The sequence below is a fragment of the Sminthopsis crassicaudata genome, chromosome 3 (genome assembly GCF_048593235.1).
Source record: "Sminthopsis crassicaudata isolate SCR6 chromosome 3, ASM4859323v1, whole genome shotgun sequence".
NCBI lineage: Eukaryota > Metazoa > Chordata > Mammalia > Dasyuromorphia > Dasyuridae > Sminthopsis > Sminthopsis crassicaudata.
This window is the reverse complement of record NC_133619.1, coordinates 515,075,002-515,101,871: the sequence shown is the minus strand read 5'-3', so window position 1 is coordinate 515,101,871 and position 26,870 is coordinate 515,075,002. Positions and strand designations below refer to the sequence as shown.

Below are 26,870 nucleotides of genomic sequence, written 5' to 3'. Positions count from 1 at the left end.
GTTCCTCCAACAACAGACACAGGTTGTTACTGGGCTCATAAGCAAACTCCAGCTTGGTGAGAACTTGCCAGAGCCTGAATACCACTGGCACTGTCTCTGGGAGCCCAAGTACCCCTCTATTGTACCCTTTTTAGAGGCACAGAAGAATCTTTTTGTTCAAGTTGCATTACTACAAAATGTATAAAAGCCCTCAAAGTAATGGGTTAAGAGAATCACTCAAAATTTGTCCAAGATTTGAGATCTTCAGAAGTCATAAAATGATCTTTCAAAAAAAGTATGGTTTTAGAAGGAAACTGTCCCAGTTATGTCAGAAAAATCATAATTTCTGCTGGGATCAGCCTATATTTTCTTTACTTCAAGTTGCATCCCTTACTGTATTTAACTGAAATGCATATCTTTGCCAGTATGAAATTGGGCAAGTCTTTGGGATGCTGTATTTTAGAAGGACAGTGACAAGCTGGAGACTATAGATGATCAGAGTGATGAGGGAACTGGCAATTATGTCCTAGGATCAGTTGGAGGAACTGGGGATGTTTAGTACGGAGAAAAGAAAACTAACGGGGAGTTGTGAGGGCCATCTTCAAGCATTTTAAGGGTTGTCATGGAGAAAAGGGATTAGATTTGTTCTGTTTAGCCCCAGAGGGCAGAACTAGGAAAAATAAGTAGAAGTTGCAGAGAGACAGAGTTAGGATTCATGTAAGGAAAACCTTACAATAATCAGAGCTATTTTAAAGTGTGACAGGTTGCCTCAAGATGTCATGGCTTTCACCATCACCAGAGTCACTCAAGCAGCAGATAATAGCTGGCTAGGAATGCTGTAGAAGGTAGTCAAGCAAGAACTATGCTAGACAATCTCTGAGGCCTCTTCCAACTCTGATTTTCTGACTTTCCCTTCCTGAAGCTGTCTCCCTCCTCTGCAAAAAGGGGAGATCTCGATTAGAGTTTCTAAGATCCATTTCAGCACTGACATTGTAAGAGTTAAATGTTATTATTACTTTGACAATACAGTTTCAAGTCCAAGGCTGCTTCTTTATTTTTTCTAAGGAGTTTGTTTTTTTCCTTCTCTGGTGTAGCTTATTTGCAATTATGATAAGCTACAGCAGGTGATACTATCATTCTGTGATCCTAACAAGAAGACACCTATCAAGCCCTTGCATTCATATTAGAACAATAGATGTTGCAGTGTATACCACCAATGCTAGGCAGCACAGTATAGTAGAAAAAGCAGTGAATTTAAAATCAGGAAACTCTGCCTCTCAATGTTTTCTAAAAGTCCTTAGACAAACCATTCCCCATATTTGAGCCTCAGTTTCCTTTTCTGAAAGCAGGAATAATTCTTGGAGTATCAACGTCAAGGATCAGACAAAATAGCTGTAAAAATAAAGCATCTGTCTATTTTCTCAAGAGTTAATTATCATTCTGATAAAAATGGAAGATTTTATCTGAAAAACACCTTGACGTTTCTCTTTAGTCCCTCCTTTCCTTGATTTTGAGTTACTTCTCCCCTGGTGGTCACCAAACTTGACAATGCTTTTTTTTCTTTTTAAAAAACGGGTTCTTCCATCTTGTCCAAGTTAGTTTGGCTGGTTAGCCTGTCATGGACTTCAGTCCAGCACCAATCAGTATAAGAGCCCTAAGCTGCTCCAATTCTGATCTGGACTGATTCATCCTACTTCACACAACCTTACAGTCCCTTGCTCTTGGAAACTCACCATACTGATGCCTGATTTAGTGCAGTGATACAACTGATCAGTTTAGCTTGTGCAGCTCAGAATTCCTAAAGCTAAAGAAATCTACCAGCCTCAGCTTCCCTAGTAGCCAGGATGATAGGCACATGCCACCACTGTGTTACAAGGATTAACTACCAATTACAAAAAACAGCTAGACTATCAGACAAACCAAATGCTATTATGTTTTAGAACTTTACTCACCTCTAAATATATAACAGTAAAATAAATATAAGGTTATCAGATTATATGTGGGTCATCAGAGTGGACTTCATGAAAATAAGATTTATTGAGCAGCAACAGTTCCTTAAAATATGAAAACTCACTGCTAGGCAGAGAAGACTCTTCAACTACTAATTATTTTCAGGTTATTTATTTTTAGGAAAGTCAACTCTTCCATCACTCCTCCTCTCTTTTGAAATAACTATTCTATGAGTTATAGACATTACTGAATCATTTATACTTTCCAAACAGAACAACAGATATAAAGATATAGAAAGGTTGTAGGATCATAGATTTAGAGCTGGAAGGGAACTCAGAGATCATCTTGTTCTGTTTCCCCATCTCCCTAAACACAAGCCCCTAGAACAACATCCCTAACAAGATGCCTCTGATTTGTCAGCTTCTAGTAACAAAACATTGACTACTCCATGAATCAGCCTATTCCAATTTTGCCCAGCAATGATTAGTTGGAAGTTTTTCCTTATACTGAGCTGCCCTACAACTTCCACATACTGCTCCTAGTGCTGCTTTCCTTGGCTAAGTTGAATAAGTTGATCCCTCTTTCAAAAAAATAACTTCTCAGATACCTGAAGACAGTGATTCTAAAGCAGGATGAAATCTTAAAACAGGGAAGGATTAGTTGCAGATGGTATGGAAGAGAAGGAATAAGGGGGTAGTTACAACCTGCTGCATGATGTGGGTAATGGCGCCTGTAGATGATGCAGGGATGGACTTGACCACCACCGAAGTCTGTGTAGCTGTTTGAGACTGGGCCACATGCTGAAGCAGAGTCCGCTGGGGCTGGGAGGACTGCTGATGGGGCTGGGAACGATGGCTAACTGCAAATACAGTAGGCAATGGTATTTCTTCAGAAATAACCACAGTATCTGAAATCACTAGTAGTTTTAAGCAAATGTACATGAGATTACATGGCAAAGGAAAGAAAGGCCCTTTGTGTTCCTAGCTTGGGAGAATAGATGTTTGAATGATCATTCCTCCAATTTTTTCAATGAGGCTTATTCCATTCATCTTATTGAGAACTTCAGTCCCATATTGCTAAGTACTTGCTAAACTGAATGTTTTCCAAGATTAGTGTGGAGCTATATAGGTGCTTTAACTTTCTCAACACTCATTCCAAATTTAACTCTGAAATAGTTGGAAGTTTTTCCAAGCTGACTTCAGCATGATACTGCTTGGCATTCTTAGAGCTCTTGAAGAAGTGAGACATCATCCTAGTGTTGTGGAGAGAACAGGGAACTTTAAAAGAGTCAGATCTGGTTTCTAGATATAGGATCAGAGGATTTAAATCTGAAATGGTCCTCAGAGATCATCTAGCCTGAGCCCCTCATTTTACAGAGAGGAGAAACAGAAATACAGAGAAAAGAAGTAATTTGCCCAAGCCACAAAAAGAGTAAGTGAAAGAGCTAGGATTCCAACCAAGACCCTCAGAATGCCAGTCTTGGGTTCCTTCCAGAATTCTGGCTCACCCACTTAATCAATGAAATGGCCTACACCTGTCCCTTAGGCTCCTGGAGTCCCAATTTCCTATTCTAGACAGGACAGGAGTAACAAACGATGCCTGCCCTGATTTCTTTAAAAAGCTATTGTGAGGAGCCAATGAGAAAATGGGCATTAAAAGCACTCTGGAAACTAGAAAGCCATAATACAAATAGGAAAAAATAAATGAGATGTGAAACAGCAGAAAATGAATTGTTTTTTTCTTCTGACCCAGACAAAGTTCATTTGAAAATATAAGTTAAAGAAAAGAAGTTTGTTAAAGCAGTAGTAGGAATAAGTTAAAAGTTCACATCAAAAGATGTTGATCTATTTATTTTCTTTGATCAGTTTTTGATTTAAAAATTTGAAAATAATTGTTCTGTGGGTTTTAGAAATATTTCATAAGATATAGAAAAAGTGCTCTGAATCAGCCAGGAGACAGAGTGGGCCAAGTATGAGCTAGAGATCTTCTGTACACAAAAAGCTCGTAATTTTTTCTATTTCATCTATATTCGGATGGTAGGAGTGCCCAGATTGCTATATATGTATATGTGTGTGTATGCATGCTTATGTGTATACACACACACACACACACACATACACACACACACTCTTACATATATACACACATACACATACACAAACACAGCACTGGTTTTATTCTTAGAAAGGTCATGCTGGGATATCTCGGAGGGAGGCAAACATAAAGGAAATTAATGTAGAAAATCCCATTCTTATGACATTAAGATTGAAATCTGAAACCTATCAAGGATTCCAGCACAATGAGAACAGAGTTAATCTATCCTTATTACATATTCCATATAAATACAGGTGTACATTTTATATTAGTGGCATACAAAAACTTTATACCATATAAAATTGTTAGCCTACATGATTACTGCTTTTACTTTCTTATTTAAATAAACATAGCAGAATTTTACATTTCACTGCGATGTACACATATTTTTAAATTTATGCAATTTAACCAAAACTGTCATAGCCTTATGTCCTCAACGCAAAATAAATATCTGGGTTAGAGTTTGCATCAGAACAAAAACTCTTCTAAAATACTACTACTGTCATGCATATATAAAAATAAGCAGCCTACCCTAATGAATATCTCTAATGAAACATCAGGAGATATTAAAAGAAGTGGGAAAAAATAGAGTATACTTCTGATAAAACCATAAGATAAAATGGAATGCATATTTGTGTCTTCTATCCAAACCATTATTAACCCCTCTAAAAATAACTTTTAGTACATATGTGGCAGGAGAGACAAAGAAAAAAAGTACCAATGGCTAGGAAGTACACTGAAGGAGATAAAGAAGAGGCAGTTTAGTGTAGTGGTAACAGCACTACATTCAGAGTTAGAAGATTTGGTTTCCCATCCCAGTTTTGATACTTGCTAGCTAGGTGACATGGGCAAATCATTTCCCATCTCTGTGCTTCAGAATCTTCCCTGTATCCAACAGAGTTGTTAAGAAGAATAGACTCACATAAACTTTAAATGTTATAAAAACATGAGCTAAGACAAGAGGCCCAGTGAAAAGAATCAAGAGATAGAGTCTGATGACCTGGTGGATTCCAGTCCTGACATTTACTGTGTGACAATGAGAGCTATTGCTTCCAGAGTACTCTTAAGATTTGCAGAGCACTTCACAGATGTTAACTTACTGAATCCTCACAACTACTATGGGAGAGAGATGCTATTATTATTCCCATTTTAGAATTGAGGAAACTGAGGCAGATAGAGGCTAATAGTTGTATAGGGCCACACAATGTGGAATGTTGGAGTCAGAATTTAAATTCAAGTCTTTTTGACCCCAGGTCCAGAATTTTATTCACTACATCACCCAGCTGCCTCAAAAATCTCTTATTAACTTTTCTAAGCCTTAGATGCCACATTTGTGTGCTAATAACCTCACAATATTGTTGTATGGAAAGTTTTTTGCAAATTATTAAGCATAACACAAACATGAGCTGATATTATATAAATTTAAACTATTACTATTACCACGAGATGCTTTATTAACAAATCTTATTTGGCCATGATTGACGAATAAGGGGAAAGCGAGTATGGAAACAAGGAGAAGAGGAAACGAGAGTGATTTTAATTGAGCCATGTAGAAGGCTTACTCTGTTAATTAACATGCATTTGTTAAATCTAAATATTGTGATGATAGCTTCTTTCAAAATGGACAATGTTCATTTTTGAAAATGCCTTCTACTTCTTTACTCACAGTATATCTTGCTTCCTTTCTTCGGGAGTTCATTATTTCTTATCTAATCAAATTAGATAGAATGTATCCATACAAAATATCTATTTTAACACCACCATTTTTCATCTATTATGGGACTAAGAGAAAAGTATACTACTTACCTAAAAGGGGAAAAGCAACCTCTGTTCCCTCATCAGTGCGTTCTGGGAAAAAAAAAAAAAAAATCACATTTTCTATCTTTACTATTATGTCATCTAGTTCTTCCCCAAGTAGTTAGACTGATCCCCAAGCATGCCTGCTACTGTTTTCTCAAGTCTGATGTTAAATGTCTCCAAAGAGAAGGCTTTACAAAAAATTCACCTTTCCCTTTATGATTAGCATACAGTCTTTTCATTATTTATTTACTTTATTATTATATTTAAAAAAAAAAAGTTTTTACTAGATTTTCTCCTTGGGGTAATTTCAGCCCATTATTCTTAATTATAGGTTTTGGAATAATGCCAAGTAATTCCTTTCCTTCTTTAGTATTAACATCCTTCAAATATTTAGAAGCTTATGTTCTCCCTTAATCATCACTTAAAAAAAAACATGCAGACTCGATTCTTTAAATATTGCCTCATAAGTTATTCCATTTTGCCCCTTAATTATTCACATTGCTACTCTATGAACTCCCTCCAATTTGTACAAACCTTTGGGGTAATGAAGTGTTCAGAACAGAAAGCAATATTCCAGGTGTGATCTCAACAGAGAAGGGGAAAAAGAAGCTGTATTATCTTTCCTGTTTAGCCTTTCTGTATATGCCATCCAAAAATCTCATTAGTCTTTTTGCTGCTAAAATGCATTTTAATCAAATATTTTATTTTCTTTCCACCATAACCCTTAGGGTAGGTAGGGAGAATTGTGGCTATCCAGATTTCTCCTTTATATATTAAATAACTGTGCTAGCTAGGATTTGTTTTTCAATAACAATAATAAAATATTTGATTCAAAAGATGAACCTCATTGTACTATTTTTCCCCTGCATCTATGACCCCAAATTTGTTTATGATCATCTTGCAATCTTATATTACTCACAAACTATATTAACATACTATCTGTACTTTCCAGATATTCTAAAACTGATATAAACAAGCACTGGAAGTATCCTGGAAGGAATACATGAATATTTATCCTTCTTTCCTCCAGAATAATCATTAATACCATGAAATCCCAAAACACAATTAAACAAACATTTTAGTGTTGACTATGTGTATGGTACTGGGGATATAAATGTAGACAGACCCTGCTCTTGAGGAACTTCCAGTCCAATGAGAGCTAAAAACCTATTTCCACAGATTTATAGTAAAAGGGAACACGAGGCAGGTTCAAAGAAAACAGGTGCTTTTCCAGCCTTGGGGTATGATTTTTCTGTCACTCACCAGTGGTGATATACTCAGTGACAAGTTCTGACTCCACCACAGCGATTGACGGACTCTCAGGAGAGCGCCGCTTTTCTTGGGCCATTTGAATAGGAACTGCCATTTGACTCAAGTCAATAGTGGCTTGTCTTGGTTTGGATTCCAATTTCTCTTTCACTGTTCAAGAGAGTTAGAAGGAATTTCATTTGCAGTTCAGACAAATACCCGAACTAGAGTAGCACCTGGGGATATGGAACAAAAATTTTCTAGCGCAAAGTCCTGGAAACTATTCAGTGGATAGAATAAGGAGGATCCTGAAGCACAGAGATCAGAAATGATTTTTACACATCACCTTAGCTAACAAGTATCAAAGCTGGGGTTGGAAATCAAGTCTTGTAACTCTGAATCTAGTACTCCTGCTACTACTACTCATTATGTTGAAGAAACTGGGCCATTTAGTTTAGAGGAACAACAATTTAGGGAGAATATGAACACTGATTCAAGTATTCAAGCACTATCATGGGCAAACTAGTACAAGTTATAAAGAGGCAGATGCAGTCTCAACATAATGAAAAACTTCCTAGCAATCTAAGAGTAAGAGTTATCCAAAAATGTAATAGGCTACTGAGGAAGTAAAGAGGAGTTCCCCTCTGATCACAGGGTCATAAATTAAGAGGCAATTTTGTACAATATCCTCATTTTACAGATGAGGAAATTGAGGCTCGAGGTCAAGTTAAGTGATCATACAGGTTGTAAGGAATACAGGTAGAGTTTTAACATAGGTTATTTGATTACACAGAATTCTTTTCACTACACTCACACTTAACTTCAGGTAGTGTATAGAAGACTATTCGCTAGGGATATCACAGAGTATATTTCTATTTAAGGTATAGTTTGAAGAACTGAAACCTACTCCAACTCTAAGACATTATGGGACTGCTTCTGGTTTTTCAAAAGCACACCTCATGACAAAATCTGCTGTGATTTCTTTTTTTTTTTAGCTCTTCCTAGGGTGCCTGCTTCTGATTTTATTTGCCTAAAATCCTGGGGACCAAATAAATGAAATTTACGTCTGCCCACAACTTTTTGAATTGGTCTTAATCTAAGGGAACTATTTTGATTTGTTTTCCTAAAACATAAAAACCAGCCTCAAAAATAAATGAATAACAACTTAGTTTTTCACATAATAGTATGTGTCAATGAATGAAAACATACAATTAAAAATAGCAGGTTTCTCTGTACTGCCAAGTTTTGTAGATACAGTGGCAGTCAGGAAAAGAAAGGAGAAGAAGATCTCAAAGGATAAAGGTATGTTCCCCTTTACCTTGGTCCATCCACTGGACTTTGTATAATAAGAAAGCAAAGCAAAGAAAACATCCACTGGAGTCAGGAGAGCTGTGTCTGACTTAGCTCTGTCCTTAAGTAGACTCAGTTTCTCTGGGGATAATGTTATTCACATTACATCATAACTTTACGGTAAAGATCAGCATATGTAAAGGACCAAGGTTCACAGTGGGTATATAGGCACTATACAAAGGTAAGCTGTTTTTATCTTTTAAGTCTGTGCTTATGAATTTGGATTAGGAATGCTGTAGAGCTAAGTGAGATAGGGAGAAATCAATAAATTAGTGAAAAGGATTGTGTCAAGTAGGGCAGAATAGATAAGAAGTTATTATGTCTTATTCTAGGCAAAGAATTTGAAGCCAGTCTATAAACAGATAGTAAACAACAAACAATAAATAATTAAATGATATGGCCATTCCTGGGGTTTCCTCAATTACAACTCTCTTGTGACCCAGAACATGGCATTCTAAGGCTCAGAAGACAATTTCTGTGAAGTGTTGTGGCCAAATACAAACTCCCCAACATACCCAGTCTTATTGTCAGGTTCGTGTTCCCAGTCTTTCTAACATGACAGGCCCTATAAGAACTTGTGGACCATGGCCACAGCCCTCAAAAAGACAGAATGACTGCTGCCACAAGGAGGCATCAAGAGATTTTATGGCAGCCCAAGAATACAAGCTACATTAAACTAATCCACAGAATTCTAATTCAAAAGACTTGGATGTTTAGGAAAGACAGAGAATCCTCTTTATAATAACATTCACCAGACTCAGGTGAAAATGTGTGTGTGTGTGTGTGTGTGTGTGTAACTTGATGCCACACTAAAAGTAACTGAACTTTAATAACTGAACAAGGTTTTACTACTCAAACTACTGGAAGACCTCCTTTATCAAAGTTCTACTGTATATATCCAGAAGAGTGTTTATATCAATAATATAATTTCTCTGCCATAACCTGAAAATACAGAGAAACTGGAGTCTAACAACAAGTTACTATGTGCACAGGAGGAATAAGAGTTATTCTGCATCACCCCAGAGGGCAGTTCTAGAACAATGGGGGAAATGAACCAATCAACAAGTCCTCACAATGCACTGGATGCTGTCCACAAAGACCAAGATGAAACAGTTCCTGTACCCTTAAGGAGTTCATTCTCGACAGGGAAGAGACACAAACATAGATTTCAATTCAATGTAAGGAACGATCTTCTGACAATCAGAACTTTCCAACAAGGGGATGAATGACCTTGGCAAGAAAGGACGTACCTTATGCTTGAGATCTCAAGTGGAAACCATCAATCAAATAGGCTTCACACATCTTAGGAAGGGGTAGGACTAACCAAGCTTCTGCAGTGTCTCTCCACCATGAGCCCAGGTTATGGGGCAGAGGCTGTTATGGACACAGTTTTAAGACTTCAAAATGGTTCAGATAACATCAGAAGAAAGGGGAGGAGACCCTCCATTCCTACTTCTCCATTCCTCTTGATTAAAAATAACAACTATCTTAAAGCCAATACCCACTAGACAGGCTCCTCAATGTTTTGGAATATAGAGTTGCTCCATTGAGCAAGAAGGGAAGAGAAGACTTTCATTTTTTTCTTTCCTCTGTCAACAATTTTGTTCTTTGTTCCTTTAGAGAACCTGCATGTGTCAGAGACAAACAGGTTGGATCAATGATGACAGATGAGTACAAAGGAATGAAATATGCCCAAGATGCAACAATGAAAATATGACGAAAACCCATGAAGAGACGATGTGCTTCATTCGAGATAGCATGTGGATTCATACCTGTTGTTTGCTGGAGTTCTAAGAGAGCTTTGATTGTTGAAGTAGCTGACTGTGATTCACTGGATACATCCTGATAAATTATAGTAGGGCTAGTCTCCATTGCAATCTCATGTTCTGACCAATCCTGACGCCGGGAAGCAATTACATGAACTACAGGCTGGGAATCTGTTTTATATTAAGTTATAAAAACAAAACAAAAAAATCTTCATAAACAAAGATTTTTGTATAAAATTACTGGGTTGTTTTTTTTTTTTTTAACTTTTTTTTTGTTTGTTTTACCTTGATGTTAGGTACAAATAACACAGAAAAAAATAATCAAAATTATAAAGCTAATTTAGGGCTCACTAACTTCATGTGAGTGTTCACATGGATGTGCCTGCTCATATATACATAAAGACATATGTGTGGATAATAAATTATTTTTATATTACCAAAATCTCTTTCTATTTCTGAAAATGACTTGTACATGAGAAACAATGAAAAATGTTATTAAGGATATGTGTAGCCAAATAAAGAGGGCTGATCGTGTAATGATAAAACAACAATTGGCCTAAGTGAGAAAATGGCATCCTGAAAATAATAAAAGAACCAGGAGAAGGAATGAAGCAGATTGCAGGACGTTCTATAGAGGACTTAACAATGAAAGTTATCTGGCAGTAAGCATATGGACAAGAGTTGAGAATGAAGTAAAAGAAAAGTGAAATTGTAAACTCATAAAAATACTTAAAATATCTATTGAATAATAGATATAGAAATTAATCAATAGTTCTTAATTAAATGTTTCTTTTAGGATAGTAGGAAAAACACTGGACTGGGGGTCTACCACTAATTAGTTACAAGATTATTAATTAGTAAGTTACCTCTCTGGTCCTCAAGATATCTCTAAAATAAAGGACTAAATGATCATTAAAGATTTCTTTAAGATTTAAATTATGTGATTTATGAGAGATATATATCTCCTGCTTCTTGAGAATGCAATTCCTTCTCGACTGTGTAGCCTTGTGCCCCAAAGGCCACCACACAAGGGCACTGCAAAGTTTTCAATATCTGTCAGATATTATGTGAACAATTAGATGGAAAAAGTTCATCATTTTAACATTAAATCATAGTTTGTTCTTTTAAATGATGTTTTTGAGTATATGAGATATGTTTTTGTTTACCTGTACTTTTGGCTATGTCAATAACTTCTCAAACTTTCTTGCTTGCTACATCATCTTTGTGAAATTGGATTTTTACTAAGCTGTTGCGGTTAAAAAGCTAGCACTACAGGAAAACCAATAAGGAATAGGAAATAAAGGTGACAATGTCCAATATGATTTCAAAATCTGAGAATATCAGCACTGTTCAAGAGAAACCCATATCTCAGGAGAAATTCTGCTTTAAGAATGAAAGGAAAATGCCATTTTTCTTTCACTTTGGGTGCATTATTTTTCAAAGAGCTTATATTAGGACACAAAAATTTATTAAGCTGTTTGGCTTCAAGTATTTAATAAACAAAATGGTTAGGCATTTCTTTTGGTCTAGGGATGCTGTAAAAAATTACTAAGACACCACTAAAGGGTGACAGAAACCAAAAAAGTTTGGGAACTTACAGTACAGTAGAGAAGATAAAACATGCACAGATAAGGATACCTAAAAATACAAGACATCAAGGGGTAATCATTCAGGAACATTTATTGAGTACCTACATTCTAGGAACCGTTTCAAGTGCTAGGGACACAAGGAAAGGAAAAAGACAATCCCTGCTCTCAAGAAGCTCTGACTCTGATGAGGGCAACAATATGCAATCGACAATGTACGAAAAAGCTATCTACAGATTAAACTGGAGATATCAACAGAAAGAAAGATCTAGCATTAAAAGGGGTGCAGGAAAAATTTCTCATAAAAGATGTGCTTTTAGTTAGGATTCTAAGCAAACCACAGAAGACAGGAAGCAGAGATGAAGAGAGAGAAATTCCAGGCATTCATTCAACCACTAACTGAGGCAGCAAGGTGTCAGTCATGTAGTTGCTACAGTGCTGGACTTGGAGTCAGGAAGACCTGAGTTCAAACCTGATTCTAACACTTATTAGCTGTGTGGCTCCGGGCAAGTTACTTAATGTCTCTTAGGCTTCGTTTCCTCATCTGGAAAATAGAGATAATAATTGCACCTATTCTACCCCCCCAGGATTTGGGGATAGAATAATTGATAATGTGTAAAGAGTTTTGAAAATCTTAAAATGCTCTATATAAATGTTTGTTATAGTACTTGTTCCTGTATGCAAAATTATTCGCCCCTGGAGGAATTAAAAAGTTTTAATAAAACAGTCCTTGCCTTTCATAAAGTTCATGGTCAAACAAGAAATAAGACACACACATAATTAGAACACTGAATATCACATAGTAGATACTTGAAGTTGCAAACAAATTACCATGTGAAATCCTAGGAAGAAAGATCCAAAGGAGCCAAGGAAGGCTTCATGTTTAAAAAAAAAAAAAAAAAGGTAGCATTTAGTTGAGTTTGAAAGAATGAGTAGGAATCCAATAAGCAAAGGGAAGGAAGATTTTTCAGGAACAGGATAGCCTGAGCAAAGAGGTAGATCAGGGTACTTAAAGTTTGGAGAGCAGTGGAAAGAAATAAAAAAGAAATAGCAAAGAGCAGAATGGATCAATGATATTCTATTCAGCACACATAAGTGGGTAAATCCCAGATCGGCAAAGAAGTATTATTCTGAAGTAGAAAATGCCATTCTCATAGGTAGCTGTGATGAAGCCAGAAGTTCTAAACCTCAAAAGCAAAATGAACTGGGTTCAACCCAGAGAGCTGTTACTAAAGATAATATAGCTTAGAAGCTCTCTCGCTCTTGTCTCCCTCCCTCCCTCCCTCCCTCCCTCCCTCCCTCTCTCCCTCCCTCCCTCTCTCTCCCTCTCTCTCTCTCTCTCTCTCTCTCTCTCTCTCTCTCTCTCTCTCTCTCTCTCTCTCTCTCTCTCTCTCTCTCTCTCTCTCTCTCACACACACACACACACACACACACACACACACACCCCTTCTGAAATATTCTGAGCTAACATATTTTTTTTCTTTGAAATGAACTCTAGAAATATACTCATTGTCTATATTGTGTAGAAATTACAGAAGTTAGAAAAGAGAGAAAAGACTTCAGAGTTGGGCATCTGGTTATGATGAAAATAAGAAAAGATGAAAGAACAGGAAATTAAGAATCTGATACAGCAATTCTCTGAACTCAGGGAGCTAAATCTCAGGGGTCAGAAGATTTGAGGCCTCAGTTGCTGAGAAATCTGGGAAGATTCAGAAATTAGTAAAAGAGAAAACACTAAGACCTGAAGTAAGGATCTATGATTGGTTCCAAGAAGGAAGCGGGATCCCTGGGAAACTAATTATACCATCAAGACCTAAGAGGGACGAATTGAATGCTTCAGAGAGGTAGGCCTTATAAGGACCTTGAAGGAATCACAGGATTCAGATAAGCAGAGAAGAGACAGATAAATTAGCTCTATCCCACAGGATCTGGCTTTAGAATCAAGTCATGGGATGGGGTATTTAAAAAAAAGAAAGAAAGAAAGAAAGAAAAGAAAAGAAAAGAAAACAATGGCAAATTTTTCAATCTTCTAAGTATCGTTTACTTCTGAAAGCCACAAAGCTCCCAAATGAGGCAAAGAAAAGGTAAAAAGATACTGAAAAATTAAACAAAATCAACACATAATAAGGTCTGGAAAATGTAATTATAATTTTGATAGTTTGATAGTTTAAATAGTTATCTATTTAAAAAAGGTATTTTTTCCATAACACTCAAATATTACATATTCTCCTCTGAAGATGCAAAACTTCCCTTTATTTGCAATTTTGAAATAATGTGATAATATAGGAGATTTGAAATTTACAAGCAATGCTAATGGTTCTGAATTTCATGTGCAAAATGTAATTCATATCAATTCTTCTAAATAAATTGAACATATAAAATTCCAAAGAGAGAACCAATAATACAGGGATCATAGGATTTATATTTAGAATTTAACTCAGAGATTAACTGATTCAAGAAATGGATTCTTGAATTTTACAAATGGAAAATTAAACCCTGAGCTTAAAGTGACTTGCCCAAGAATATCAATAATATTGAGTCAATATTCAAACCCACATCCTTTTATTTTAAATCTTGGACCCTTTTTACTACATTATGGCTAATTCTTTTCATGTAGTCTAAAATCTCTAACCTATGGAATGTTCTGACTATTGTACCAAGTATTTAATGGCAATACAAAGCAATACTGATTGGCAAAGAGTGATATTATGATCTAATTGTAGAAGGTGTTATAAATATCCAAACAGAAAGAAATGGAAGGAGAACTAAACTATTAGTGAAACTGTGGGAGAGGAAAAGCATAGGAAATGTCTACATCAAACAACATTTTTTAAAAGATTATACAATGCCATATGTTGAATCACATAGTTTACACAGAGAATACTATAATTCAAGAGTCATATGTTAAAAGTCATTACTTTTCTCTTGTTATATCATATCTTGTCAATGAGAATGGTAAAGGGATTTGAAACTGTCAGAAGGGACTATGGATGGTGTTTAAAAAAGAGCACACTGAGATTAGACAGAATAACTGCTTTCAACCATTTTAAGAGTTGTCATGACGAAGAGGAATCAGGCTTGTTCTGCTTAGCAGTGGAAGGCAAAAGTGGGAGAAAATGGAGAAGAGGAGAAGTTATACAGAAATATATTTCAGCTTGATACTTCTTAAGAACTAAAAGCTATCCAAAAACAAAAGGGGCTGCTTCAAAGATGATTTTCCAATCACAAGAAGTTTTCAAATAACCACTGAAATACTGCTTATCAACAGTACCATAGATAGGACTCATGTTTCAAGTTGGAGTATAATTAGATCAGTTGGAAGTTCCATCCAATTCTAGGATTCTATGATCCTCTCTCCCAATGCTCAGTACAATAGGTGGTTTTATAATTTAGGAAAGCGAGAAATTAAAATATTTCTGGCATTATTCAATTATAAGTTTCATTGGAGTAGAAAGGCAGCTTATTTAATTTTATTCAAGTTCTTCCCAGGGTCTAATATGGAACTTTGTACATAATAGGCACTTAATAAATGTCCACTGAATCAAATTGCCAGGAAACAATAAAGAGTCATAAAGCTCACCTGGAGAGAATCATATTTTCATTTTTTTTTTCTTTCGGGTAATCACTTATGGCAAAGCCCAATCAGCATCTCCTGCCTAGTCTATTAGTCAGATTTTTATGCATCTCCTAAATGTGTAGGTAAGCTTGGCACCAATTAAAGCTGATGGCTACTTGAAAGAGTCCCCTGAGTAGAAAGCACAACCTGGATTGTATTCCTAGCTACCTCTGGTAATATAGCTGTTTCCTATTGGGAGTCTCAAGGGAAACCACTTTGGACATGGTCCTAGTTTAATTATGCTTAACACCTTTCTTCTTTTTATTATTATTATTTTAAAAATTTTAATAATAGCTTTTTATTTTTAACATACATGCAAAGACAGTTTTCAACACTCACTCTTGCAAAAACCTGTGTTGCAAAATTTTCTCCCTCCCTCCCCTCTCCTCTTAGACAGCAAGTAATCCAATACAGAACTCCTTTATGTTGTTTATTTATCCACAATTATTGGATCTTCCTTTGACCTGTCTTCCCAGAGTCACTGACTCTTACTTTGGCTCTTGACACTAATCAGTCTTCCTTGTCAGGACCCATTGCTTGCTACCTTGATGCTGACAATTTCAACACACCAAACCTTTGTCTCTAGCACCCCTTGAATTCTATGCTGACCATGATTTTCCTAAATGATTCACAATTTCCAGTTTCTGAATTTTTCTTTCCCTATTGCTGCCAGATAATTGATCCTAGATCCAGAAGGATCCCTAAATGCCCCAAAATGCCTAAGTCCACACCTTTGAAGACTCTCAGACACCAGATCAAACTGAATATCACCAAAGTACCTTCTTTTAGTCTTATCTCCTTTTCTTTCTTTATCCTCTTGACCAAAGGTAGACTCGGGATTTTCTGCATGAGAAAATGCCCTATAATTTAGGGAGCTACACATATATTTTTTTCCTTACCAGTATTTCAAAAAGGAAGGAGATTCTAGAGATAGAAAGGACCTTAGAGATCATCTCTTTAATTCCTTCATTTTTATGAATGAGGAAACTGAGGGCCCAAGTCAAGGTCATTTTTGGAAGTAATGAAGCCTGGGTCTCTGTCATCTTCTCATGTATTCCTACCTAGCTCAAGGTTAATCTCTCATTATTAAAATTCACTTATTTTGAGAATATTAAGACTATCTCAGCACCAAAAACTGGAATACTGACAGCAAGATACTAATGTGAGTGCCCACAAGTCATTTCAGATCTATGTTTTGCAATATAAAATCTTTTCTTGAATGGAAAATATGAGATACTTTCTCTAATCAATAAATGTTCAATAAAAACAAATAATAATAATAGTAACTTATACTTCTAGAGTGTTTTTGCCAAAATACCATGTGAAGTTGGTAAATGAACTCTAACTATCCCCATTCTACAAATGAGCATAATAAGGTTCAAAGAGATGAAATTACTTTGGCAGAGTCATAAAGTCAGTACCAGAATCAAGATTCAAACTCCAATGACTCCAACTCTAGTATTCTGTGCTTATATCTCAGAACCTGATGGATGTCCATGTCCATGCCACATAAGAGCACTGGGATCAACTAAAAGACCAAGCTAAATGTTAATACAATAGCCAGAGAAGGAAAACCAAATGTAGCTTCATACAGAACAAGGGAGTCTTCAGCCTCATTTTGCATCTTTTTTGAAAGTCCCCTACTTCATTGAAGACTTATCTCCCTGAAAGATAATGTTCAATCTCACTGAGTAGTAGATTTTTAATTGTAATCCCGGGTTCTTTGCCTTCTAGAATATAGTATTCCCAGACCCTCAGATTCCTTAATGTAGAAGCTAGCAAGAGCTGGGTAATCTTGACTGCAGCTTCTTAATACTTGAATTGCTGTGGATTTTTTTTTTCCTTTGTTTGTTTTTCTGGCAGTGTGAAGTATTATGAGATGATAATACTGGAGTTTTACAGCAATATCTCTTACAATTTTCCTTGTGGGATCTCTTTTCAGAGGTGATCGATGGATTCTTTAAATGAGAATTGTGCCCTCTGGTCCTAATAATATATCAGGGCAGTTTTTCTTGATAATTTCTTGTAGAATGCTATCCATTTTTTTTTTTTTTTTTGGTCGTAGCCTTCAGATAGTCCAATAATTTTTAAGTTGTCTATCCTAGATCTATTTTTCTAGGTCAGCTGTTTTTCCAATGAGATGTTTTACATTTTCTTTCATTTTTCATTCCTTTCAGTTTGTTTGACTCTTGATGCCTCCTAGAATCATTAGCTTCCATTAGTCCAGTTCTAGTTTTCAATGTATGATTTTCTTCAGTTAACGTTTGTATCTCTTTTTCTATTTGATTAATTCTACTTTTAAAGGTGGTGTTTTCTTCAATGGATTTTTTTTTTTTTTTTGCATTTGATCAATTGTATTTTTTAATGAAAAATTTTTTCCCCTTTCCAAGCTGTTGACATTTTCTTACATACCTTTCATTTCTTTTCCCATTTTTAAAAATCTCTCTGATTCTTAAAATCTTTGATAAGCTCTTCCAAGAAGGCTCTTTGGGGTTAAGACCAATTAATATTCCCACTTTGAGGTTTCACATGTAAGTATTTCATCCTCTTCTGAGGTGGTATTTTGATCTTCCCTCTTACCATAGTAGCTTTTTATGGTTAAGAATGCTTTTCTATTTCTTGCTCATTTTCTTTCTTTATTGTTTTTTTTTTTTTCCTATTTTACAACTTTTAAAGTCAAGTTCTGCTCCAGGGCTCAAGGGACACTGTTTCAACCTTCTTGTGCTGCTTTGAACCTTGGCTTTGAGCATAGGGGCCCCTTATGTTTGGCATCTTGCTCACAATACTGGGGGTAGCTTCACTTAATCCTGCCGGTTGTTTCCTGGTTTTCCAGGCTTGCAATTTGTCTTCTGCACTGGAACTGGAGGCTGCTGTTTTACAGTCAGGACCAAGGATCTCAGTTGCTGATTCATTGTGATTAAGACCCTCCTACTGGCTTTCCTAGACAATATCTGAGGTATCTGCACACCCCTTTCATCCCAGTGAGATTGACCTTTCTTGAAGTCCTTCCATCCTATCTTGAGCTGGAAAATTGTTTCATTCTGGCTCTTTGTAGGTTTTGTCATTCCAGACTCTATTTAGAGCCTGGGCTTCCTGTGTTTTCCAAGGGAAACTGGGAGAGCTTCAGCAGCTTCCTGACTTTATTCTGCCATCTTGGCTCTAACTCCTAATCCTTCATTTGGTTATTCTTTTAACAGTCAGGTGCCATTATGAAACCCTAAGAAATAATCAAGGAATAAACTTTAAATTCTTCTCTTTTGGGCCACAAGAGCAATTACTGAAATTCCAGAATGTGTAAGGGAAATCAAGGGACAGCTAGGCTTAAGTCAAGTTCTTATGCTCTAGGAATAATGTTGAGATCTTTATAAAAGGGAAAATCCTGGAGTCTAGAAAACTTGCAAAATAAGAAAATCACTTCTAATGGAAACTCAACTACTTGGTGAATATAATTCCTGACCGATGTGATTCTATTAGTACAATATTTAATTTGTTCTCTATAAAACTGCCAGCCATCATAGAATCATATGATTTAAAGTTGAACTTTAGAGATCCACCTGACCCAATCCTTTTCATTTGACAAAAGAGGAAACTGAGATCCATGGAAAGAAAATTATTTGCTCAGGATACACAAATGTTAAGTAGCAGAGCCAAGATTTAAACCTTGGTTCCTTAACTTCAGATCTAGTGTCCTTCCCATAGTATCATGTTGCATCCCTTTCTCAAATCAAAAATATAATCTCCTTCTTACCCTATCCTCTCTGCTCCAAAGAAAAAACAGTAGAATGGACATAGGATTACAAGTCAAAAGACCCTGGTCCTATTTGTCAGAATATATCTACTCCTATTATTCAGAATGCTTATGTACTCTTCTACATAGTGAAAAATTAGGCAAAGATGATTTCAGAAGTGGGAGACATCAGTTATGTTCTAGATAGTTTATGATCAAATGAAAACTGTGGGAAAAACAAACCATTTCAAAGAAGTAATCTATTAAGGAATCACAATGTCAGGGATAGAAGACGCTTCAGAGATCATAGTATAACACATTCAATTTACAGATGGAGAAAATGAAGCCAAAAGAAAGCTAACACAAGTGCCTAAGATCACATAGCAAGCTAATGGCAAATATAATAAATAAATTAAAAAAAAAAAAAAAAGAAAAATCAATTAACTCAGAATTTTGAAATACTATAAATGCAAAAAAAAAAATGAGAGATATTTTTCCAAAGTGTAGAAGAGTTACCTGTAAATGAAAAATTTGTATTTGAAAATCACTGATTTTGAGTATAAAGGCCAAGATGATATAGTATGTAGATGCAGGAATTTTCAATTCTCCTTTTAATTCCCACGTGGGAAACTTAAAATTTATTTTATCTTCAGAAGAAAAGCTTTTATTACAAAGGTAGATTGGTTTCTTACCAAAGATACTATAGTGAGTTCTGTCTAACTAGAGATCTTTAAGATATCTACTTGCTGGTAAAGCCAACGGGATAGTCATACTCCAGGTGTGGTTTCGATTAACTTACCTCTAAGGTCCCTTTCAATTCTAAAATTTTATTACTATTATCTAATTTAAAAATTAAATACAAGATATAAGTAATATAGGAAAACAGTTTGCTTGCTAGTCAAACTAACAAGAACTTATTAAATGCCTACTATGTTTCAGGTACTGTACAAAGGGCTGGGGATATAAAGAAAAGAAAAAATAGTCCCTTATCTCTAAGATTTCACAATCTAATGGGGAAGAGAACATACATACAACTTTGTAAGACAAGATATCTAGAGTATAAGTTGAAGATAATCAATAGAGAGAGACTTCTTACAAAAGATGGGATTTTAGTTGGGATTTGAAGGAAGCCAGGAAAGCCAGAAGGCAGAGATGAGGAGGAACAAAATTCTAGGCCTGGGGAACAATCAATAAGAATGCAAAGGATCAGAAGAAACATCAAGGAGTTCATTATCACCATATTGTATAAAAAGCTGGAAAGGTGGGAAGAAGTTATTATGTATTTCTAAATACCAGCATATGACAAAATACAGAAGATATTTGCTGGATTATCAATATTCTATCACATCACATAAAATAAGCATATAATCAATTGTAGTTGTGAATAGATGATAAAGTTATAGTGGAGCCAGGAAAAGAAAATGTTTGAAGACTTCATATTCCAGAAATTACTCAGAAATGGTTTAAAGAAAGGGATCCGTATGGTTGGGAAAAGAGAAGAAGTGACAAGACACAACAAGATTTAAAGTGATGTCTCTAAGAGAAACAGGAATGAGTAAAGCAGATTATCTCGCCCCCAAATTTTTTTTCCATTTTCTAGAGTGATTTAAGGTTTGCAAAGTACATTTCTCACAACATAAAAGTAGGCAGTGGAAGGATTTTCTTCTATTTTACAGATGAGGAATGGTGCAACTTGCCCATTGAAATAGAAAGTGTTAGGACAAAGATTCAATTCCAGTTTTTCTGACTCCACTGCTAGTGCACTTCCCACTAAACCATTAGGATTATCTAATGCAAAGCTAGAAGGGATTTTAGAGATCATCTAATCCAGCGGTGTCAAACTTAAATAGAAATTACGGCCAATTACATAAAGATCCCTGAAGGCTGCATACTTAAGTTTTCACAAGGAATATTATCTATATTTGATTGTATTTTGTTAAATATTGTTTCAATTATATTTTAATCTGATTTGGGACATGATCAAGAGTATTGAAGGCCATATGTTTGACACTTCTGATCTGGAATACCAAGAGAGTGGAACTGATTGCCCAAGGCAAGTGGCAGAGCTAAGATTCAAATTTAATTGCCAGATTCTAAGCTTAGAATCCTTTTTCTATTACATTGCATTGCTGAACCAGAAGATCTAAACATGGGCACAATGGAGCCAGGAGGATTTTGGTAACTGGCAGACTTACATAAGGAGTGAGAGGCTGCTAAAAGGTTTTAAGATTATGATTAGGAATTTAATTTGATTCAAGAAGCAAGTTGGAGTCAGTACAGACTTCTGACTTTTCAAGATGTATATTTCTATGTAACTTGCTCAAACGTCTGCCTCTTTCACTCCTCATCCACGGTCAGACTTATCCTTTCTCAGGTCCCAGAATAATGGCTTCAAATAGCATCAATTCTCCTCTCAAACAGACAGGAAAATAGATTTAATGCTAATCATTTGGGAATTATGTCTCTAAATAGATAAGAAAAAACCTGTCAAAATATGTCTAAAATTTCAAAATTCCTTGGTAAGTATTGTCCAGGAAAGGAGAGAAGTTTCATTAAACTCATTATCCATTCACATGGGATCATGTCTAGCTCTGTGACCTTGAGCCAGTCTGTCCCCTTCTCTGGGCTGTAGTTTGTTCATTTGTAATAAGGGGTGGACTAGATGATCTCTTGAGGCTCCTTTCCAACTCTTAACATTCAGTGATCTTGCCTCTTATCAAACATTCAAACATGTTGAATAGACTGAGGTCCCCATGCCCTCTAAGAAAACCCCAAGCTTCTAAGAAACAATTTTAAATACTTAGATTAAAAACCATGACAAGATAACAGTAAGATAAAGGCTAAGACCAATTTAGACTGTGAGACAAGAGGCCAGGACTAGGAGACAGGAAACCTGGGTTCTAATCCTGTCTCTGCCACTAAATAGTAATATTACCTTGAGTAAATCTCTGAGTCTCAGTTTCCCATCTGTAAAATGAAGAGGTTGGACTCAATAAATTACCTCCTAGCTCTATCAATCTATGAATTCAACTCAATTCAGTTAGTTGACTACATGTGAAGGGCTTATCATATACCATGCACATTACAGAGAGAAAGACAAAAAATAAACCTGTTCTCATCTCTCCGAAAGACTACATTCATTGGAAAGATCCAGGCAAGGAAAGCAAAGAGCCAGGTTCTAGTCCCAGCTCATACAAGGAACCTGAAAGCTCACACAAACAGCAGCTCATCTGGTCAGTCATTAAAGACTCAAAGGCTTTTTCTCCAAACAGCTCTAAGGGACAGATCTCATCAAGTTTTCTATCTTTATTGAAGCAGGGAAGAAAATGAGATTCAGTAAAAGGACAAGACTGGCTCCTGGCTGAGACCCAGGCTCCTGGCAATGCTCTTGGTCACCTCCTTTCTCTGAAGGGAGGCTCATCTCTATAAGGAGGAAGATGGATTACATGTTTTCTATGTTTTTTGTTTTTGTTTTTGTTTTTTCCCAGCTTTGATACTGAATGCATTTATTTTGAGTAGTAAAAGCCAATTTTATTTATCATCTAACAGCTTAAAAATCTATGCAAGCAGTTTTCATTAGCATGCATAATAGTACTTCATTTTGGTCTTCATAAGCTTTTAAGGTGGGAAGGGAAAAAGCAGTAATCCCACTTCAGAGCTGAGAAAGCTGAAGTTCACTAAGACTAATGAAAAAAAAGAGAACCTGGAAGTGAAACAGCTCTTACCTTGGGAGCTTTGGGAGGATTCGGTGGAAGAGGAGCTACTGTCTGTATAGTTCTGTGGTTCTTCCTTCACCTCCTGAACAGAGGCAGCCCCAGCCTCAGCAACCCTGGAGGCTTGCTGGAGGGTTTCTGTTACAAGCTGTCTTGTTTGTTCACTAACAACTGTGGCTTGAAATGTCACCGGTTTGGGTTTGATAAGAACCTATAAAAAAGATAAAAATGTGTCCAGTTGCAATTTTGGAGTTCTTTAAAGAGCTAAGCATATATTTAAGAAGTCTGAGCTAGCCTTGATTTTTTTTTTTTAAATAAAAATTAAAGTACCAAATGGGTTTTGTGCATAATTCATACAAAATTAGGGGAATGTAACTTATTCTGTATTTCAAAGACAGAAAACAAATAACAAATAACACATCTCATATAAGTAATCAAGATTCCTAATAATATGCTCCAGGAATTGTAGAATGCCATGTAAATGTCACTTCTATGCTTCTCTTGATCCAATTTTGATACCATTCTTTTCATTTTGCCTTTGAAACTTTCCAGGCATCTTGAAATCATATTTAGACATTTGGCAAAATTTGTTTTCATTAATATGCCTTTTTTTAAAGAAAAAAAAGCACCATCCTCTAATGTTCTGAAGGGATTTGCTTCAATGACTGGCCAAGCAATGGATAGTGTGTTTGTGAGGTAAGGATTGGCCTAGTTCTGGGAAGAAAGGAGAACCACTGGTGGGTGAATTGACAATGCATACATCTGTTCACAGCAAGCAAAGATGACTATCTAGGAAGACTGGGGAGATATGATTAGCATCTATTGAAGTCATAATCACATAGACAAAATCATGGTTCTTTTGAGGAAGCAAGGATATCCTAGAAACCAAAATTAAGATGCTAAAATTTATTTTGGAGGGGCTGAAGATCTGTATCCTCATAACAACCTTTTATATGTCCAACCACCATCAAAGTTGGTTCCAATGGGATGAGATTCCCCTTTTCTACTCAACAGCACATTCCTGAAAACACAAATATCTAAAGCTATGGGAACCAATCTAAAAGGCTGAGACATACTATCTTTAAGGGGAAAAAAAAAAAAATCACATATAAATTTTAGTGGACCCAACCACAACTTAGTAATTTACTTGGATAGAAGATTTAGAACTGGAAAGGATCTTGGAGATCATTTAGTTCAATCTCTTCACTTTACAGGTGAGAAACAAGGGCACAGAAAAGTAAATGGCTCAATGACACAAAGCAGCAGACCAAGAATAAGAACTGCCATATTCTGATGACAAATCCAGAGCTCTTTTCACTGTGACGCAAATGTTGGAATGTTGGATATGGTAGAAACTTTTGAATTCTTGGATATCTCTGACCCCAAGAGAGAAAAATTATAAAAATGAAATTATAGTATTTGACCTACATACCTGTGTTTTGCCTTGCTGCCCATAAACAATTTTTGTTGGGATGATTTTAGCTGCTGGCTGAACTGTAGAGCCTATTCCTTTTGGCTGAGTCACAATCATTTTTGTGATGGGTCTGGTAGCAGTGATGATAGCTGGTTTTGCTCCTGCTGGCACTGCCTGAATGGTCTTTTCCCCCTAAAGCAAAGTCGAAGTTTGCATATTAGATTTGAACCTTTACAGGAGAAGGGAAAAGACAAAAATATTATGAAGCACAGCACAGTGTTTTACAATGACAAAGTTTTTCCATAATCTAGTCCCAACCTACCTGTTCAGCTTTCACTTCACACAGTTCCTTGCCATGTGCTATACAATATCCAGTTTTACTGATGATAAATCCTCAGGAACAGGGTCTGGATCACATATATCTTTGTATATCTAGGCTTAGCATAGGATTTTGCACATACTAGGTGCTCAAAAAATGTTTAATGAGTTGAATTGAATTTGAGATGTTCACAAAATCAGAGCACTGCTAGAACAGAGCTCAGAAGGTAACTAGCATCTCTTGCTAACCCCTCAATTTGCACAACCCCTTTCATAGCATCTCCAACAAGTGATGTTCCAACCTCTGCCTGAAGACCTCTGGTGAGGTAAACCTGCTCTACTTTTGGACAACACTATTAGGACATAATTCCTCATATCGAGTCAGTCTTCCTCTCTGTAACTCCCACCTAATACTCCCAGTTCTGTACTGTAGAGGCAATTGGGGCAACTCCAATTCTTCCACAGAACAGTCCTTCAAATACTTGAAGACAGCTACCATGTCCCCCTTAAGTTGTTTCTTTGCTAAATCAAATATTCCCAGTTCCTTCAACTGATCCTCCCAAGTTGTGGCCTTGAGTATCTTGATGACCTTAGTCACTTTTCTCTGGATGTACTCCAGTTATCAATTGTCTTTTCTAAAACAGTAGGAATGACAATGTTCTTTACATACTTTTATAAATTTTGCATCATTTCGTGCATACCCTTTGACCCAGCCATACTACTACTGGGCTTATACCCCAAGGAACTACTAGAGAAGGGAAAGGGTCCTGTATGTGCCAAAATGTTTGTGGCAGCCCTTTTCATAGTGGCTAGAAGCTGGAAGATGAATGGATGTCCATCAATTGGAGAATGGTTGGGTAAACTATGGTATATGAATGTTATGGAATATTATTGTTCTATAAGAAATGACCAACAGGAGAAATACAGAGAGGCTTGGAGAGACTTACATCAACTGATGCTGAGTGAAACGAGCAGAACCAGAAGATCATTATACACTTCAACAATGATACTGTACGAGGATGTATGCTGATGGAAGTGGATTTCTTCAACATAGAGAAGAGCTAATCCAATTCCAATTGATTAATGATGGAAAGAACCAGCTACATCCAGAAAAGGAACAATGGGAAATGAATGTAAACTGTTATTTTTACCTTCTGAATCCAATTCTTCCTGTGCAACAAAAAATTCGGTTCTACACACATATATTGTATCTAAATTATACTGTAATATATTTAACATATATAAGACTGCTTGCCATCTGGGGGAGGGGTTTGGGGGAGGAAGGGAAAAAATCTGAATAGAAGTAAGTGCAAGGGATAATGTTGTAAAAAATTACCCATGCATATGTACTGTCAAAAAATGTTATAATTATAAAATAAAATAAAAATTAAAAAAAAAAAAAATTTTGCATCATTTCTAATTCAAATCTTTCACTCTCTATACCAAATGTCTTAGTTCCATTTCAACCTGTTAAAATATTACCCCTGCTGGCTTGAGCACTAACTTGCAATGAAGATTTTCCCACTTCTTTTGATATGAATGCTCACTCCCTCCTAAAGACTTCCTGCATCTTGTCTGCATAGTTACTATATATACTATTGGATTGTTCTGAATGACAGCAATTTAAATGTATAATCTCACGTACTTAGAGATGTACTAGAATGTAAGCAACTTAAGGTAAGCAATTCAACTTTACCTTTATATCTTTGCATCTCAACACCAAGATATACATTTTGCACATAAACAGGCACTCAACCATTTGTTCGAATTTGAATGAATATTGTTAGAAAGGACATTATTAATAGCTACTTCTCACATCTGTAGAGCGCTAAGGTTTACAGAGCTCTTTCTTCCTAACCCTTATAGCAATGCAGTGGAAAGAGCTCTGATTAGGGTCAGGAGATCTGGGTATAATGCCTAGCTCTGCACTTCCTAAAAATGGAGTGTTGGCCAAATGTCTTCACTCTCTTGAGATTTGAGAATCTTCCTATGCAGGAAGAGACTCCTTCAACCTATGATATAGCTTCCTTTATTTGGATGACAGAATATAAGCTTTAAGACAGGAATAGTTTCATTAGTGTATTTGTATCCCTAGTGATTAGCACAATACACAGTAGTACACATACTAATATATAAAAAAAAAAAAAATCTCTTTGTAGGCCTTAAAGTACTATACAAGGCATCCTGTATATTATATATTTTTATATATAAAATCTCATTTGATTTGCACAATAATCTTGTGAATTAGATGCTATTATCATTCCCATTTTAAAGATGTGTAATCTGAGTCTAAAAGAAGTTTGTTGTCC

At 36.0% G+C, this 26,870-nt stretch overlaps 1 protein-coding gene across 8 annotated transcripts in view; it reads right to left on the bottom strand.

The window, feature by feature from the left end:
- Positions 1-26,870, bottom strand: part of EMSY (EMSY transcriptional repressor, BRCA2 interacting) — a 112,529-nt gene that overhangs the window by 28,727 nt on the left and 56,932 nt on the right. For 7 of the 8 annotated variants that reach the window (XM_074304118.1, XM_074304117.1, XM_074304120.1 and 4 more), the window contains 6 exons: positions 24,262-24,435; positions 22,842-23,040; positions 10,194-10,358; positions 7,087-7,242; positions 5,830-5,871; positions 2,634-2,788 (listed from right to left, as the gene is read on the bottom strand). In XM_074304118.1, the coding sequence (XP_074160219.1) occupies positions 2,634-2,788; positions 5,830-5,871; positions 7,087-7,242; positions 10,194-10,358; positions 22,842-23,040; positions 24,262-24,435 (891 nt within the window). The remainder of the gene's footprint in view (positions 1-2,633; positions 2,789-5,829; positions 5,872-7,086; positions 7,243-10,193; positions 10,359-22,841; positions 23,041-24,261; positions 24,436-26,870) is intronic. The other variant, XM_074304125.1, reaches the window with a different exon arrangement.